Source organism: Rhamphochromis sp. 'chilingali', assembly GCF_963969265.1.
Source record: "Rhamphochromis sp. 'chilingali' genome assembly, chromosome: 1".
Lineage (NCBI taxonomy): Eukaryota > Metazoa > Chordata > Actinopteri > Cichliformes > Cichlidae > Rhamphochromis > Rhamphochromis sp. 'chilingali'.
In genome coordinates, this window is record NC_137929.1 from 15992419 (window position 1) to 16011788 (window position 19370).

General features: G+C 39.8%; 2 protein-coding genes across 2 annotated transcripts in view; one reads left to right on the forward strand and one right to left on the reverse strand.

The window, feature by feature from the left end:
- The window catches only part of LOC308393864 (NACHT, LRR and PYD domains-containing protein 12-like), a 534253-nt gene that overhangs the window by 417977 nt on the left and 96906 nt on the right, over positions 1-19370 (reverse strand). The window lies entirely within an intron of this gene.
- Positions 7100-10945, forward strand: LOC308407510 (uncharacterized protein; the record flags this gene model as incomplete). Its single annotated transcript, XM_080899176.1, has 6 exons — positions 7100-7138; positions 7705-7888; positions 8075-8739; positions 8833-8988; positions 10350-10439; positions 10631-10945. 6 exons carry the CDS (start codon positions 7100-7102, stop codon positions 10943-10945), a joined length of 1449 nt encoding a protein of 482 aa, XP_080755302.1.

A 19370-nucleotide genomic window follows, 5' to 3' on the forward strand; every position in this document is an offset into this window, starting at 1 on the left:
TAAATCAAAATATGGATATTACCTGTCCACAGATTCATGGTGACGTAACTGCTCTTTTAACTGTTTGGTGTCTTTGCTTTGTTTGGTGTTTGTAGAAATGGTTTACATGAGCTTTTAGCTGAGACTCAGAGGTTTCTGTGGACACTACTCATGTCAGCACTTATATTTCTGACCTCGTGTTATAATCGATTAAACGCGATCTCCTCCCTTTTGCCCCCATTTTTGATGGTGTGGGTACAAATGATCAGGCATGACATTCTCATAATAAATCAGATAAGATACTGCAAATAGTTAATCCTGCATTTGTGTGATTGAAAAGTGTGTGCAATGACACTGTTTTAAAGATTTAGCCTAAATCATTTTGGCGTGAATGAGCCTAAACATGATGACCGGACTAGTGACACCATATCACCTGTGACACACACACGCACGTATGACTTTGCCAGTTTCAGCTGAAACAATTTCAGTGTTTCAAACCATGTTCCAGAGTTTTTAGGTCACCGTTCATGAGGTTTCAAGAAGAAAATGAAAGACAGATCTGAATGTTTGAAAGTGTTTTGGAAAAACTCTGTAAAGATTAGATGAACAATACTCAAAGGATAAATTCAACTGTTTTATTTTGTTAGATAAGTTGAAAAAAAAGTTAAACAAGCAAGTAAATAACGAAACAAGGTTAAATGAAGTAAGAACAAAAAGTTAACAAGCAAATAAAGAAACAAGGTTAAATGAGGTAAGAACAAAAAGTTAACAAGCAAATAAAGAAACAAGGTTAAATGAGGTAAGAACAAAAAGTTAACAAGCAAATAAAGAAACAAGGTTAAATGAAGTAAGAGCAAAAAGTTAACAAGTAAATAAAGAAACAAGGTTAAATGAGGTAAGAACAAAAAGTTAACAAGTAAATAAAGAAACAAGGTTAAATGAAGTAAGAGCAAAAAGTTAACAAGTAAATAAAGAAACAAGGTTAAATGAGGTAAGAACAAAAAGTTAACAAGTAAATAAAGAAACAAGGTTAAATGAGGTAAGAACAAAAAGTTAACAAGCAAATAAAGAAACAAGGCAGAGGAGAGAAACCCCAACAATCCCCTCTGAGCAAGCACTAGGCGACAGTGGGGAGGAAAAACTGCCTTTAAACGGGCAGAAACCTCCGGCAGAACCAGGCTCAGGAGGGGGCAGTCAACTGCCGGGACTGGTTGGGGGGGTGAACAGAGGTGGAGCAAGACGAGGCTACATCAGTTGAAGAAGCAGTATTGTCCCTCTTCCGGAAAAAGCTGAAGAATCTTTTCTTCTTTTTCATGGACTTTTCCACGAGCCCCTTTTTCTCCAGGATGAGGGTTCTCAACTCATGGATGGTTTCGGTGTTTTGCTCCTCAAGTTTCTTGCATGTTTGTTCCACCTGTTCTAATGTTGCTCGTGTTTCTTCAAGCTGTTCTTTGAGCTCTTTGGATGTTGCCTCCTGTGTCAGCTTTGCCTTCTGCAGGTCTGCATTTCTCACTTGATCTTCTTTGTGCAGGCCTTCTAGCTGCTCATTTCTTTTCTGGGTGTCGCGGAGTGTACACTGCAGGTCTTCATGCATTTTGTCTTGCTTTTGCTTTTGCGCCTGCATTTCTGTGTTTTCCCGCTTCAAGTTGTTGAATTCCAACAATATCCCCTTAATGAGCTCTGAGTTGTTTTTGGCCATTTGATCGATCCTTTTCTGCATCTGTGAGCATCGTTTTTCCAGAGTTTCCTTTTCTCCCTGCAGCTCACTTGTTTTGACCTTCAGTTCATTACAGAATCCTTGCAACTTTTGATTTTTACTCTCAAAGTCCTTGATAGTGCACTTTTCTTCTGACAGTCTTTCTTGCTGTTGCGCCTTCTCTTGAAGAAGGTCTTTATTTTTTTCTTCAGCTTCATCAAGCTTTCTTTGGAGCAGGTGATTCTGTTGGTCCATGTATTGGAGATCCCACTCTAGCTTATCAATCGTGGCTTATCTGCCTTGAAGCTGCTCGGACATTTCTTTCACTTCAGCGCTCTTTTGCTTGTTTTCTTTGATGAGGAATACAATCTGCTCTCTGGCTTGAGCAAACTTGATCCCCCAGCCCTCATTAATAATGTTGATGTCGGGCTGGCGCTGTAGTGTTTCTTCCAGGTGTTTGTTTTGTGCTTCCATTTGTAAGCACTTCTTCTCCAGGTGAACTTTTTCTTTTTCAAGTTGTTGAATTTTGTTCTGGAGATGGTTGTTTTCACTCCTACTCTCCTGTAATGCCCTTTGGGTGGATAAGAGGCCATTTGGAGAAGTTGGCCGGCCACACAAGGAAGGAGAGGCGGCGTAATCGTTTTGTCTCGGTTGCCGTAATCTTGGATACATGCTGGCGTTTGTATCCGATGACTCTGAGAGGTTTCCGAATGTTTCTGTAGTGAACGTTTGAAAGCTGCGAACACGAAGGCTGCGAAGTAACGAACTAAAAATTGCTGTTTGTCACCCCTATTTAAGGAAAAACTTCCTTGTGACATCATCACTCCTAAGCCAATCAGGTTGTCACATGACATTCTGGAATGTGGAATGGGGATATATATATATTTTTAAACAGTTTTCAAATTTAACTTAATATTTAAGTGTTTCTTACTTGACCTGCTTAGTCGATTAAAAAGTTAATTGCCACGAACACCCCTAATGTTATATAACAGACCACAGAAAAAAGACAGCTTTTTTCTGCATGACAGAGCTATAATAAATGTTTTGTTTTTTTAATGATCCTACTTTTTATAAAAGGGAACATTATTTAAAGAATATGTATTTAATTAAAAAACTCTGTATTCATCTAAAGGGTATAACAAGAAGGGTGAGCTTCCTGCTCCAAAATGAAATGACCAAAATAAATGTATTTCTCTGCAATTACAAACTCTGTGTAAACAGTCTTGGTGTCAAAATAAAGCTAACGCTGGTGAGATGTCATCAGAGCTGTAAATATTACTGCAGATGTTACTATGTCAAAGTTACTGTGACTCAAACATAGAAAAATGTCTTTTTCATTTCCCTCACCTAATTTTTCAAAGTATTTTATAGCATATAACACCTTTGAAAATATGCTTTGGTTCCCATTTAACTCCAGAACATCATAAATCAAAATATGGATATTACCTGTCCACAGATTCATGGTGACGTAACTGCTCTTTTAACTGTTTGGTGTCTTTGCTTTGTTTGGTGTTTGTAGAAATGGTTTACATGAGCTTTTAGCTGAGACTCAGAGGTTTCTGTGGACACTACTCATGTCAGCACTTATATTTCTGACCTCGTGTTATAATCGATTAAACGCGATCTCCTCCCTTTTGCCCCCATTTTTGATGGTGTGGGTACAAATGATCAGGCATGACATTCTCATAATAAATCAGATAAGATACTGCAAATAGTTAATCCTGCATTTGTGTGATTGAAAAGTGTGTGCAATGACACTGTTTTAAAGATTTAGCCTAAATCATTTTGGCGTGAATGAGCCTAAACATGATGACCGGACTAGTGACACCATATCACCTGTGACACACACACACGCACGTATGACTTTGCCAGTTTCAGCTGAAACAATTTCAGTGTTTCAAACCATGTTCCAGAGTTTTTAGGTCACCGTTCATGAGGTTTCAAGAAGAAAATGAAAGACAGATCTGAATGTTTGAAAGTCAAGACAATCTTTAGAAATTCAATAAAAGACCAAGAGAAGACTCACATGCCTAACAGCCGCGGCTGGTCCAGCACTGTTAGCAGACTGATGTTTAATAGGTTTTATTTTCAAATCATGTACACGTATGTCAAACCATATCATCAGAGTGGAGATGCCAGAAGATGTTGAAAAATGTGACTATTTTCTAAAGAAATGCTACATGTAAATGACCCCAATCGCAGAGAAGAAACACGCGTGAAGCTGCTAAATCTGAAATGTATCATAACAGAAACATGTATTGATTATTCTGTGTTGTGCTTCCATCTTCTCACATTTTACAGGCATGATGGAGCTGTTGAACCGAACGATATATTTTGCAGAATTGTCACATGCATCACTGAAAAAAATGTTTTTTTGGCCCTGTAATTATTATTTCAATTAGCTATATAAATTTTACAAAAAATTACAAATTCAGTGCTATTACTTTAAAATAGCAGTTTTTCTTGTAGTGCATTACTTGAGGATTGTTTGTAATTATGTGTCCTCAGTTTTGTATGTAAATTGAATCATTCGATCCAAGTAATATTCACTAAACCAATTCATTGGCTTAATTAGTTGATATTTCCAAGTAAAATGTAATGGAGTGACATCAGTGAATATGGCCACCTTCTCTGCATTCGGAGCATGACGTCAAAGCCCCTCCCCACATTTGAGCGGTCTTTCTTCAGACATACCATGGTCCACATTTCGACGGTTGGCAGACTTGACGGAAACGGGAAGAAGTAGAACCATGAATGTAAGTTTTAAGCGGAACAAACTTTGTACGTTCCTGTTGGCTCACCTACTTAAGTCAGTTTCTCCGCACTGAAAGTGTATTTTCCTGCTAGACTTGCTGACTAACTTTCCTGGCAGGAGGTATGTCCAGAATTTCCCACAGCACTTTACAGCTTAGATGGCCACCTAAACAACACACGCCTGCTGCCTTAACTAACGTCTTTGTGAATAAAACGACCACGGTCCAGTTTAAAATAATTGCTGCACAGCTGCCATGAGGTGTATTTTGAAAAATAACAAAACAAAAAACGATATACGCACTCGATTTCACTCAAGTCTTCATATTGACCTGTTTTAAATTTGCCACCGAACTAACATATGTAAAAAAAATAATAATAATATCAGTGTGCATCCTTGAGTTAGTAGAAATTAGTTGAAAAGCATATAGATAACCTTTTTTCTTTTTTTTTCTTTTTTCTTTTTTTTTTACAGAACATAGGACCTTCTGACTGCTAATTTGAACTCCACAAGGTAAGATCAAATTAGTAACGATTAGGTTTAACTTGTCACATAATTTGTCTGTTTAAGGTGCCACAACATGAGATGGATGTGTAAGATATGTAGCTTTGAGTCAGAGAAGAGGTTGGGATTGTTAAAACACTACAGACTAAAGCATGGAAATGGTGGTCGCAGCCAGTCAGTCCCTTGTCTTCACACTGATTGCCCTTGCTCGTTTAAAACATTTAATGCCCTTAAGACCCATTTGTCTCGACACCATGTGAAGATGGTCACACAAAGTGGACCTCTTTCATTTACTTGTCTACTTTGCTGCTCTGTTTTTTTTAATTCAGAGAAGCAGTATTTTGAGCATCTTAACAACCACTTAAGGAAGTTTGAAGTAGTTGCATGTGTCTTCAAAGACTGCAACTTCAGTACAAATATTTATTCCACCTTTGCTACACATAGACACAGAAAACACCAGTCACACACCCTTGAGGATTTTAAAACTGAAGTATTAAAAAGCAAACCTAATGAACCCATGTTTGCTCAGGATGAGACCTATGTGGAAGAGAGCTTAGAGCTTTGGGATGGGGAACCACAGGAGTTGTCTCAAGATATAAAAGAGAAATTTGGCCATCTATTTTTAAAGTTAGAAAGCATGTTCAATGTCCCAAACAAATGCATTGATGAAATAGTAGATGAGCTTCAGTTTATATCCACCTCTGCATCTGGTCCACTTTTAAGAGATGTGGTGGTGTCCACCTTGAAAAGCCATAACTGTGATCTGGATCCAGCCATTATCTCAGATTTAGTGAAAAATCTTTGTGAGACACACCCTATAAGTACTGCCTTGGGGACAGGTGGCCCTTTCACAACTTATTACAAGAGAAGAGAATTTATGAAGAAGCATTTTTCAGTTGTTGAACCAGAAGAACACATACTTGATAAAAAAAAAGGGCAAAACCTTCCAGTATGTCCCAATATTGCCCTCCTTGGTGCAGGTCCTAAGTAAGTCTTTTCAAGAAAACACATTTGAAGGTGAAAAAAAAACTGAAAATGACTTTAAGTACCAGACATTTCGTGATGGATCTCACTATCAAAACAACAAGTTTTTCTCTGTAGAGGAGAACAGAGTGAGTCTCATCCTGTACATTGATGACTTTGAGGTATGTAATCCTCTTGGGACATCTCGAAAAAAGCACAAAGTCACAGCTGTCTATTGGGTGTTGGGAAACATTCCGGTGCAATTACGTTCCACATTGACATCAATCTACCTTGCAATTCTGTGTAAGGCTGAAGACACCAAGCAGTTTGGATTCCAGCGAGTTTTAGAGCCACTGTTAACAGATATCCAAAGCTTGGAGAAAGATGGTCTTTTTGTTCCAGCGTTAGGGAAAGCCATTAAAGGGACTGTGGTCAGTGTGGTGGCAGATAATTTGGGGGCGCACTCTGTGGCAGGATTTGTCGAAAGCTTTGCAGGGTCATACATCTGCCGGTTTTGTGTTGGGGAGCGATCCAAGTTTCAGTCCAATGAAGTGAGATCTGGGTCTTTTCATCAAAGAACCAAAGATCAACATACACTGCATGTACAGACAGCTGTGTCTAGTCCAGATCACCCTCATTGTTATGGTGTAAAAAAACAGTGTGCATTGTCAGAAAAACTTGAGCATTTTCATGTTACATCTGGTTACCCTCCAGATGTTTTACATGATCTGCTGGAGGGCATTGTTCCAGTGGAACTGGCTTTGGCATTTGATAACTTGATCAAGAAAAAATATTTTTCTCTCATGGAACTGAATGATGCCATTTCCAATTTCCCATACAAGTGGAGTGATAAAACAAATCGCCCTCATCTCATTCCTGCTAACTTTTCGACTCGAAAATCAGTAGGGGGCAACGCACATGAAAATTGGTGCTTATTACGTCTTTTGCCTCTGATTATAGGTTTAAAAGTACCCCAACAAGAGCCTGTATGGCAGATGCTGATGACACTGAAAGACATTGTGGACCTTGTCATGTCTCGAGTCCATACTGAAGAAAGCATTTGCTATCTTGACAGCATCATTTCAGAACACCGAAGCAGATTCCTTGATGTTTTCCCCCAACATAAGCTCATTCCCAAGCACCATTTCCTTGAGCACTATCCTCAGCTCATTCGGGAATTTGGCCCCCTAGCTGCCCTCTGGACAATGAGATTCGAGGCCAAACACAGCTTTTTCAAGAAGGTGGTAAGACACACTGGTTGTTTCAGGAATATTTTGCTGTCTCTTGCAAATAAGCACCAGCTCATGGTTGCATATCATCAATCACATTCTGTCAAACCATCACTTGCGGTCACAAAAACAACAGAGGTCTCTTTAGATGTGCTTAAGGATGATCTAAAAGACCTGGTGAAATGCAGATTCCCTGCTGTTACAGCTGTGCATGTTGCCAATAATGTGTGCAGTTTAGGCACCAACTATGCAGTGGGAATGTTGTTGTGTTGTGGTTCCACTGCCTGACTGCCTGACTTTTCTGAAGTGTTACAGATAATGGTGATTTGTAACAAACTGACTTTTTTCGTGAGACAACAAAATACATGGTACAATGAACACCTGAGGAGTTATGAGCTGGAGAACACAGGGAGTGTGCAGTTACTTGAGCAAAGAGAGCTTAAAGATTTTTATCCTTTGGCTTCATACACCCTTGCAGGAAGACGCCTGACAACTTTAAAGCACCACATTTGCCTATCTTTTTGAAATGTGAGGAGAGAAGCTTGTGAATAAATGTCTGTATTTCTCTTCTGTTGTTGCAGCTTCTTCCTGTTGATATGGCACCCTCAGCGAAACTGCGGATAATTTTTGGGGAGGATGATGTCCACAAACTACTTTTACCTGCAGGCATCCCAAGCACACTTCAGGACCTCAATGATGTTCTTCGAGAGACATTTGATATTACAGGACCATTCACTGTTATGTACCAGGACATGGATTTCGATGGTCAGTTCTTCACTTTGACCTCGATTGAGGAAGTACAAGATAAAGCTAACCTCAAAGTAGTAAAAACTGAACCAGTAATCTTAAGTCTCACTACTGTGGACATGTCAGAAGTCGAATCTCCAGTTCCACTATCTACAGAAGCAAGCTCCTCATCTGTATGCGACACAATCCTGTTGTCCTCCCCAGATGAGAGTGGACCATCCTACAGGTCTAAGCCATGGCCATTTAAGTTTGAAATACCAGACTTCTCTTATGATATAGACCTTGCACTGGAAGCAGGAAAGCAAGCTTATGAAAATGATGGCACACTTTTGAACAACCCAAGCGTAACTAGTAGCATTCTTGAGAAGCTTGCAGAGACTATATTTGGCTTCACAGCATATCCAACTGGTGTCCAGATTTTAGCTGTTGCTGAAGCCTTGGTAGCAAAATACCCATGCCTCAAAGAGCCAGGTTCTTTTAATGGCCTATATGGTTGGCAACAGAGGATAAAGTATAAAATGGGCAACTACAGGGCAAAGTTAAGAGGTCGCCAATTAGCCATTCCAGAGCTCGAGGTGAACACACTGAAGAGACGATGCTCCAGTGAAGAGGGTTCACTTAAAGGCTTTAAAAGGGCCAAAAAAGCTGAAGTCAACTATCTGCCACCACTGCCATTCGGTGAGACTGAGGAAACCTTAGAGATGGATAGACTAGATTTGCTGAAGGAAATGAAGAAGAAGAACAATGAGAGGGCAATTAATGAGAAAATGGAGAAGTCTTTCGCTATGAGAAGAAAAGAGGTTGTCAAGGATTGCCCCGCAATCCAAGACCTCTTAGAGAGGTGGCCTTCTCTGTTCTGTGAAAATCAGGTAAATCCAGTTCTTGTTCATGCAGCAACTAAGTGTATGTGAGATCTCATGAGTCATCTTTGACATGATTTTGTGTTTTATCTCTCATTTCAGATCAAAGAGGAGTTTAAGCGAATAACCACAATTCATCTGGAGCGAACGTTTTTGTCCAGATTGGACAGGTACACCACCAAACTCCTGGAGATATTTCGAAGGAAGGGCGGGACTGCAGGGACCAAAATAAAACCAATGTTGGACTCACTCAATAAGGTAAAATTTTAAATTATTTTAATTACATAATCTAATGGAAAAGATGAGGTCATACACACTGAGAATGTATCACTCTTATTTAAAGGACAAGTTGACAAGTTTGTTATTTTAAACTTAAAGCTTTGTTTTCAGATTGTTTATGATGAAATCGAACGATTTTGATTGAAATTTGGACACATGCTGCTGGCCGGAGCTTTTTTGGTTTCTGTGGTAGCACACCCCCACCTCCACAATGGCTTCATACAAAGATGTGAAACTCACCGAGTGGTCAGGGGTGTTCACTGATATGTTCACACACAAATCGTTGCAAAAATGCTTTCCAACAGGTGTTTTACCATTTGTTGTAAAACTGGACCTATTTTTTCAAACGCCTTACACCTGTACATTCTTCCGCCGAGAGCTTGAATAATAGAATGGAATAGCGGCGGACTAATACCGTACATCACAGCACATCTAATACAAGTCAATGGAGTTGGACAAAAACTACAATAAAAACCAGTTGGAAAGTATCTTTTGCAGCGATTTTTGTGTGAACATATCAGTGAACACTTCTGACCACTCGGTGAGTTTCACGTCTTTGTAAACGACAGTTTTATGCGTTTTAGGAAGGATTGTTCCAGTGCACCTATGAAGCCATTGTGGAGGTGGGGATGTGCTACCACAGAAACCAAAAAAGCTCGGGCCAGCAGCATGTGTCCAAATTTCAATCAAAATCGTTCGATTTCATCATAAACTGAAAACAGGGCTTTAAGTGTAAAATACTGAACTTGTCCTTTATTCTGATCAGTGTCTGTGTTGGCTGAAACTGTTCTCCTGATCCTGACACTGTGGCCACAATTAACAATTTATGCACATGATTGTCTCTACAAGTGTATACAAACCTGTCATCTCTCCCTTAATATGCGCTCAAAAGCAGAGAAATTTACAGAATTTTCAAAGTGACCCTCTGAGTGCAGCGAGATCCCTTCCTGCTGCCCATAGACTCCAATACAATTATTTCCCAAAATATTACTCTTGTGTGTGGGAATTCCTGTCCTTGACTGGTTAATATTGTGATAGGAGGTACTGATATGTTGCAAAAAATTCATTTGCATGTCCAGTGATGAGGCAGAAAACTTTCCTCACTGGGCAGAGACAGTTTCTGGACCCACAGATTATGACATGCACTGGACTCTTGTCTTAACACACATCGTTGAGAAATTCATGTTAAGTTGTACACTTCACAACGTTAGAATGTAGCTGCAGGCTTACATTCTCCATGGGTAACTTTCTGTTTACATCTGTATGTGCTGTTATGTATGTATGTTACATATGTTATGTTGTGTATTTTCTGCAATAAATTTTCTTTTTGGGTTTAATAGCATCATGTCGATGGCAGAAGGGACATTATCATTCGTTGCTTAGTTGAGTATCTTGGAGAGAGTGGAGAGGAGCTGATCAAAGACCATCAGGTATCTGATGATCATAATGACTGTATTAAAATTGTCTAACCTTATAATCTGGTCTTCACTTGTGATGATATATTGAAGGTCAAAGATTCTCTACCTCTTTTTTATTTTTACATTTTTTTTTTCTCTTAACCTTTTCTTTTACTTGGAATCTATTCTAGTTATTTCTAATTGTGGCTTGTTTGTTTTCACAGGAGGACGTCAGCCAAGAAGCATTGAAAGAGGACTGCAGTAATCACATGATGAAGATCATCGTAATCCATCCCAATGTGGCACAGGAAAACCAAGACCCTGTGAACGTGTCGGTCATCATTGAGGGGACAGAAATTCTGGAGGACTGTGTGACAAATGCTTGCCTCCTGCTCATGGGTGTCATCTATGCTGCCAATTTAAGTTACCCACTGAAACTGAAATATACGTTTGAGGTATTTCAGAAGCTGTTTCTTGAGCTTGACATCCTTAAAATGTCACCAAAGGTCCAGTCTCTCCACAAGAAACTTTTAGTGTGAGTGTTCCAGTGTTATTTGTGCTTTTGTCCAGCACAATTAATTTGTTTGTATTTTGTCTGTTTTCTGACAGTAATTTCAAATGTTGCTCAGTTTTATACAAGTTCTTTCTGTCCTGAACGTTCTGAGAATGTCTGCAAAGGTAGTGATTGCAACTGTTAATGGACAGAGTTGATGTATGTGTTCTGAAAGTTGATTAGAAGAAAGGGGACAGTGCACACTGAGTTTTTGAATAGCATGTTTTGTTTTTTTTGTATATGTGTATATGCTCTGTTTTGAAATTTGCGAGCAAGAAGTTCTATGGCCATGTTTTTTGTGGTTATAATGTTTTGTAGATATTTTAAATATATCTATGCCATTTCAACTGTGAAATAAAAGTGTCCCTTAAGCTGCAAATATTTGTTTTGGAAAATATTGATTTATTATTTAATAGAATAATAAGAATATTTATTCAATTCGATTAATATTAACTAGTACATTCATAATAAATATTACTTAATAATTACATAGAATATATCAAAGAAAAGATGAGTAAGAAACACAAAGAAATATCAGCAATGTTCACTTGGGTTTTGTAATTGGATGCAATGGTATTCTGAGTAAAAGTTACAATATATAGATGAGTATTGCCAGCGCAATTTACTTGTGTATTTCACATAAAAAATAGATGGTTCTAGTAAGTAAATATTACTTAGAAATAACCCGAGTAAAGATTACAAGCACTTTCTGTGTGGAAAAAGTTGCCTAGCTTTTTTTAAGTAAATGTCACTCCAATTTTTTTCAGTATGTACTCAGTCATATTAAAAACGAGAACAAGTTCCCAGAGATGGTTTCACAAAAACATGTGTACGTCTTTTGAAGTCTGCAAGTGAAATCAACTGAGAGCCTTAAATCCTTCGGTTATGTTTTCCATGAAGACGGAGCAGAAAAGGAGAACGCCTTCTTCCCAAGCTCTGCATGAACTGATGGAACAGTGAATGTAATGATGTCCTGAGACTGCAGGCTGTGACTAAACTGTTTGCCTAACATGTACTCTGATAAATAGGAGGCAGTAAACCAGAAACAGATTTATAGAGAAAATGATACTAATGGACCATCCTTTGTAAGACCAATGAGGACCAGTTAACCAGAGAACACAGAGTACAGTGGTGTGTTAAAGGTTTACAGACAGTTATAAATCTTAATGCCCCATGATGGACAAAATCCAACAGATGAAGAGAGCGAGCAGAGTCATTCATATAAATCATGTCACTGTAATCCAGGGCAGGTAAAAAAAAAGGTGGCAGCAACAAACTTTTTCCTGTGAAACATGATCTGTTCCTGGAAGAGAAGCCCAACTTCAGCCTCAGTGTCTTTATTAGATGTTCAATGTGTGGCTTATAGGAACGACTGTCATCAACCACAATACCGAGGTCTGTGTACGAGGCCACAGTTTCAATAGAAATACTTTGAGCAGATACAGGAGAAGGAAATAAAGCCGGACCCTCTTTCTGTTTGTGAACAACATGACTTTGTTTTTTTCTACATTTAAAGCCAGTCTGAGCCAGCTGAGACTGAATACTATCAACAGCTGCTGTAATGGTTTGAAAACTATGTTGATGGTATAAAATGAACAGATGCATCTAGATTTTGTGCCACACCGTTGACATAAGTAGCCCAGGGTAGAACCCTGTGCACTCGTTTAGTGACATTTAAAAAGCTGGAAGAGAGACCATTGAGCTGAACGCACTGCTGATGTCCAAAAGAACATTGGAGAAGCAGCCAGCTGCTCGGTCTGAAAGGCCTATTTCCAGTAATCTATGACATAAAATGCTGTGGTCAGCAGCTCAGCTCATAAACCAAGGGACTGGGAGCAGCTGCTGCTGAGTGTTGCTGGAGTTCCTGTGCTGTTAGATCCTCATCCTCTCCACGCAACCTGGAAGTAGGTGAAGTTGTGCCAGAAGATTTTTTGTTGTGGTCAACAGTGTCAAAGGCTTTGATAGATCAAAAAAAGAGCTGCACAGTAGTTCTTTGCATCCAGCGCTTCATAGATGTCTTTGAGAACTTTTATCGAAGCAGTTCCAGTACTGTGCAGTTTCCTAAAACCAGACTGGAAGGGAGATAAAATCATATTTTCATCCAGATGACTTTGAAGTTGATTATTTACCAGCCTTTGAAGAACCTTAGATAAGACACAGAGTTTGGAAATTGGCCTGTAATTACTAACTGTTGAAGAATCACCAGCTTTCAGTGGGGGAGTACAGAGGCACACTTCCACATCTGTGGTAAAGCCTTCTGTTGTAGAGAAAGATTAAAAATATAAGACACTGGCTCAGCTATGATATTTGCAGCCAAGTGCAAGAAGGAAGGAGAACGATTGTGAGGACGAGTTTCTGGTGTTGGGGCTATTCAAAGCCTTACAAACCTCTTCTACTGTGACAGGTGTGAAGGAAAAGGTATCAGTAAGCAGGAACTACGAGCAGACTTGTGTGCAAGAGGTTTACCATCAGATACTGTGCTGAACAAAGAGCAAGAAGCAACAAAGTGTTTGTTAAAGCAACATTTCAGTTTTGTCTGACACAGGAGTGGAGTCGATATTTAAGTGAGGAGGAAGCTCTGAGGAGTCACAGCTGGCAGAGACACTTTATAGTTTGCCAAAACCTCCTACGGTCGTTTGGACTGTCAGTCGTTAAAGTAAAAAATAGTTACATCTTGATGATGGAGGCAGTAATCCGATTACACAGCTAATGAAAACGTAGCCAATCAGCATCAGAGCCAGACTTCCTGCCCAGGCCTGGTTTCTCTCATGTAGGAGATCGGCCGGTACTGAACCAAACCAGGCCTGTCCCGACCTTTCACCCTGACCTGGCAAAAAGGGGCGTGTCTGTCCACAAAGTAGACACAACTCTCCTGTAAATGTTCCCAAACTGACATTGTCAGCCTGTTTAATACGACCCCAGTTCAAACTGATGCGGGCTCGGAGCGTGAGATTTTAGTGTTTCTCACAGCACCAACTACGCAGTGATCACTCAGGTCGTTGGCAAAAACTGCAGATGTGGAAAACTTACGCAGCATATTAGTTAAAAAAGGTCAATAAGAGCAGATTTATCTGGGTGTTTAGGATCAAGGCGTGTGAGGCTTTAAATAATTTGAGTCAGTTTTAAAAACAAGCAGCGTGCCTTAAAATCATCAGACACAGAAGAAAGCCAGTCCCAATGAAAATCATCCATCTGAAAGACGTCATTAAAATGCAGCTCAGATAAAAGTTGAACCAGAGACGGTGATGTGCTGGGGGAAGCAGGTGGAGGCTGATAGCAGCCAACAACAGTCTGATTTCCAAACAGATCAATAGTTAAGGCCAAGATTTCAAATGGCTGAGGTGCAGATGGAGAGAACAAGACTTGAGCAGCAAGACAGAGCTTCACATAAACTTCCAGACCTCCGCCTTTTCTGGGACAGTCTGAGAGCTAAATGTTAAATCCATCAGTTGCTACGTTTTTATCCAGTAAAGATTTGGAAAGTCTCAGAAACAACAACGATACCAGCACCGCTTGAACAGGCCCAGATTCCAATCATATCCATGTTAGGAAGCACACGACGTGATGCACGTGTAACCCAGACAGTTTTTAACATCTGCTGGTGTTTCACATTCAGCCAGAGGCCCAGGGTTAGGTTGGATACCAGACAATAATAAAAGCATCGTTATTAGACTCTAGAGCTCGTTTATAGCTGACACCACATGTAGAGTTTACGTTCACACAGAGACGATGACATTTTTCTAAAACCAGCAAACAATAAACAAGAAATGTAACAAGAGTTTCAGAAGAAGCTGTTTTACAGAGAAATGATTCCCTGAAGACAAAATTATTATTATCATCTTTATTTCTCCAGGTGAAAATTTAATTGAGATTAAAAATGTTGTTTGTAAATTAAAATACTATTTCAGTATTTAAGGCAGATAACCTAAGTATGAAGAATGCTTACATGATGTACATACTGTGAATGCCTGCTTTTGAAACCTTAATAAAAATATGAATTAAAAAAAAAAAAAAAATGTGGTTTTCAAGAGAGACCTGGCATCATGGCAGCAAGAGTCAGAAATACATCATAATTCAAACAAATACAAAATAGGAAAAACATCCTACATAAACTTCATAAAGTTTCATTAACAGACTTTGAACAATGGACTTCAAACTTCCCCCCAAAACAACAGAAACACATTTGAAGATAATGAATGACATTTATCCCTCTAAAGAAGGACTTAGACTACGATTTAATATGAATGAGAACATGTTCATAAATGGATGCAACCAAAGATTTCATCAATCCCTGATTTAGAGACAACAGAACATTTGGTTTGATTTCACAAGATAAGAATGACGACTGAGTTGGAAGATTGTTTTATGTTTAGTCAAATCTTTCATACATAAAGTTGGATTACAAAATCATCCCCTAAGTTTGTTGTTTTATTCAAGGAATTGAAATGATAGAGAAAATCTGTGAAATGACTTAAAGAAAACAAACCACAAAAACTCTATGATGCTCTAAACCCCCTGGTTTAGGTCGGCAACCTTTCTGATGATGAGTGCATCTAAAATTTCCTCAGAAGTCAATGTGCCATATGATTGCATTAGCAATAAATTACACACTATATAGAACAACTTCATAGGATTATATTTGTGCGTAGATGTTGGCAGCTGTCAGCGAATAGTTATCAGCTACTTTGAAACAAAAAAGACTTTTTATCCATAACAGCAAATGAACTGTACAACAGAAAATACAAATGCTATTCATGGTCTCCTCACAACAATGATAAGAAAAATAAACTGGGCCAATATGTCATGTTTGTTAATACAGGGACACACATGTTAATGTGATCTCTGGTCTCCCACTCAGAGACACAGGTCTCCGAGTGGGAGTTATTGTAACTGACTGTAAAAAGTCAGTACAACGAAAATAAACTCCACCTAAACTTGGTTTATATCTGTCCCAAATAGACTGCAGGTCATAACTTCTTACCTGAAGTTCAGTTCACCTGTCACTCGGATCGGCGGCTGCCTCAGGTCTCTGCTCCTCCTGGGTGGCCGACCCCTGCTCTAAAGCATCTGATTTGGATTCCTGGGCCCTGTTTCAGGAAGCCGGTTTAGAAAACTCAGAGTGAAAAACGATACGCAGGGTTGAGTAACCCCGAACTGTCCAACTCGGAATATTTGGTTTCAGAAAGGCTGATAACAATTAGTTCAGTCAACGCGGAGTTGCTTTAACCCCAAGTGAAGCGCGCGGACGAGGATACATAAAGCCCTGATAAGCGGAGCACAGATTAAGCGAGTCACCATGGAGACGGAGGGAAAGAAGGTGTGGTCAATGTATTTCACAGCGCTTGAGGCCGAAATTCTGATGGCAGCATATGCCGATAACACGCAAATTCCGCGGAAAAAAGTAACACAGCCACAGCTGCAAAAGAAAGGAAGCATGCATGGCAAAACATAGCCGACAGAGTCAATGCGTGAGTGTTAATATAAACATTGATCTAGGGATTTCCACCCATTTAACACGTTATTTTATCATATGTTATTTTATTTGTTATTTTATACATTTTATTTTGTGATGTGATGTGAGCGCAGGTGCAACCCAACAGGCCCCAAACGTGCCTGGCAGCAAGTAAAAATGAAATATAAAAATATAGTCCAAACAGGTAAGGTGTAATTGTATTATGAGCCATAGTGCTTGGTCTGTTTGTCCGATGTAAATCAATTGCAGTTAGAGGCTACATTAATTTCCTTTCTGTAAGCACTTATTGAAATTATCTGAGCACATTACAAGTACATATTTGCTTACTCTGTATGCTCAAATGTGACCCCGTTATGGCCACTAGAAAAAAAGCAGAGGCCCGAAAAACAGGTGGGGGTCCTCCACCACCGCCACTCACAGAGGCTGAGCAGTTGGCCCTCAGCCAAAACAGTGGGCGCCCTGTGGCTGAAGGCATCTCTGTGGGGACATCCTCTGAGGCAATAACCCCGCAAGACACAAGTGCCTACATAAGGGGTAAATTCAAAATAATACATGATGTGCATACATCCTTTCTTCACAGTCACCTTCGCAGTGCTGCTCATTCATTTGATAAACTCTTCACCATAATGGATTATTTTGTAGTGAAGTTATTTTCCTACTGATTTTGCCTTCCCTCAGTCTTGGTTGTCTTTGAGAGCATAATGACAATGAAGTGTAAGCTGATTGGTATGTTTGTTAATTGCCATTTGGTCCCTTGTAAGTTATAAGTGACCTGTATAAACCTCATATTCTATCAGTTGATGGTGGTGGTGTACTGCATCTGGTGCAGCCTCCTGTTGAGCCAGACCAACATGCAGTTGTGAGTAATACTCCACAGATTATATGAGTTTACAGTAGAACAGCAATGTTGTCTATTTCTTTACTACAGGAAAATAATGAAGAAACATTGACAGCTGTTACAGAGGAGGAAGCAACAGAGACACTTTATGAGGTTTACATCTTTTAATACTTTGTGTACAGGAAATACAGGCGACCAATAAAGCCAGTTGAACAAAAAATCTGTTTATTCTTCTTTCAACATGTTGAGGTGATGGGTCAAAAGAAATGATTGTGACATATGGTGTCTCTGACTGCTCTTCCATCTTGTATGTCCGTGGGAGGGTCAGGATGTTCATGGTTTGGATCACTGCTGATGTTTGGTTCAGAAGGACAGTGTTCTCCTCTAATTGTGGCAATGTTGTGAAGAATCACACATGCCACAATAATGTCACATGCCCTTTCTGGGGTGACCCTGAGTCTTTGCAGGCACTGGAACCGGGCCTTAAGCATTCCGATAGTCATTTCAATTCTGGCTCTTGTCCTGCAATTAGCCAGATTATATCGCTGCTGTGGGCCCGGTTCAGGGTCAGGGTAAGGGGCAAGCAAATAGGGTAAACATGGATACCCCCTATCACCAAGCAAGTAGCCAGTGAACTCTCCTAAGACAGAAGGATACACTTCAGTTCAAATGTCCCTGAAGCAATTGGTCTTTATATATTTTAAAGTATTCTCAACTCACCATGTCCAAATTTTGTGCTCAGTGTACATTCACGGAATATTTGTGTGTCATGGACAGAGCCTGGCTGCTTGGCTTCCACATTTGTGATAATGTTGGCAGCATCACATATGATCTTCACAGTGCAGAGAACACAAATTAGCATCCATTACTATGATGAAATAATCTGTTAGTTTGAAATGCTACAGGGAACTATGTACCTGTACATTAATGCTGTGGAAAGACTTCCTGTTCACATAGTCTCCTTCATTTACTAAAGGAGCAATGACTGGAATGTGAGTGCCATCTATACAGCCAATCACGCCTGGGAACCGTGAAAATAAATGTAAAATTTAAGTAGTAGTTCAAATATCACCACATCATAAATTAAGTTTTGGTCATCCTGATACCTGCAATTTTGTGGCATCCCTCTTTGATGAATCTTGTGGGTCTATGACCGGGGAACACCACAAACGAGTGCAGGAGACGTTTCAGTGCAACTGTAACATTCCTGACTGCCCGACAGACGGTAGCCTTGGAAACGTGCTCAGCGTCACCAATATTATACAGAAAGCTCCCGTTTGCAAAAAAACGGAGTGCAATACAAATAATATGTAATGAACTGAGAGCATGTCCGCGATGTGTCACATGCGTAATATATGGCCTGAGGATGTTATCCAAATAAATTATAGATTGTGCTGAGAAACGGTAACGTTCGCACGGGAAATCATCAGGAAATGATAAAATGTCCAAACGCGCTCTAATCACTCTCTCCCGGCGGAGAGCTCTGCGGAGAATTTGGGCTTCACGATCTACTGGCTCTTCAAGGAAGGGACACGCCATGTCCGACACTTCCTACTGTCAGGTTTCCGACAAAGGGGCGGAGACAGTCAGGGTTAGTTGTAGTAAACCTGCTAGGGGGCAGGTTAGCTTCACGGCGTGTGTCGTCATAGTGACTCACTCAGGCTTCAGCTGAACTCGCTTTGTGAAACCGAAAACCCAGAGTTTTCGTTAACTCAGGGTATACTTACTCAGTTTTTCCACTAAACCGGCTTCCTGAAACAGGGCCCTGAGATCAAATATATTTTCCTTTGGCTTTGTTTTCTTCACATTTGTGGCTTTAATGTAGTGTTACATCCTGTTTGTTTGCTTCCATCTGTATACATGTCCAGATTCACTGTTATGTTTCTATTCTTACATTGCTGTGTGATCACTGTTCCCTCTGCTGACTGATGTGACCTTTTGTATCTCACACTGATACTTGTCATATTTGTATCTGCGCCTAAAAGATAAAAAGTTTTCCATGCTAAAACACAGCTCCACCTCCTGCAGTTCTCCCTCTGAACCACTAGATGTCTCTGTTATCTAAATGAAGACGTGCAGCACAGCAACCACTGCAGCGCT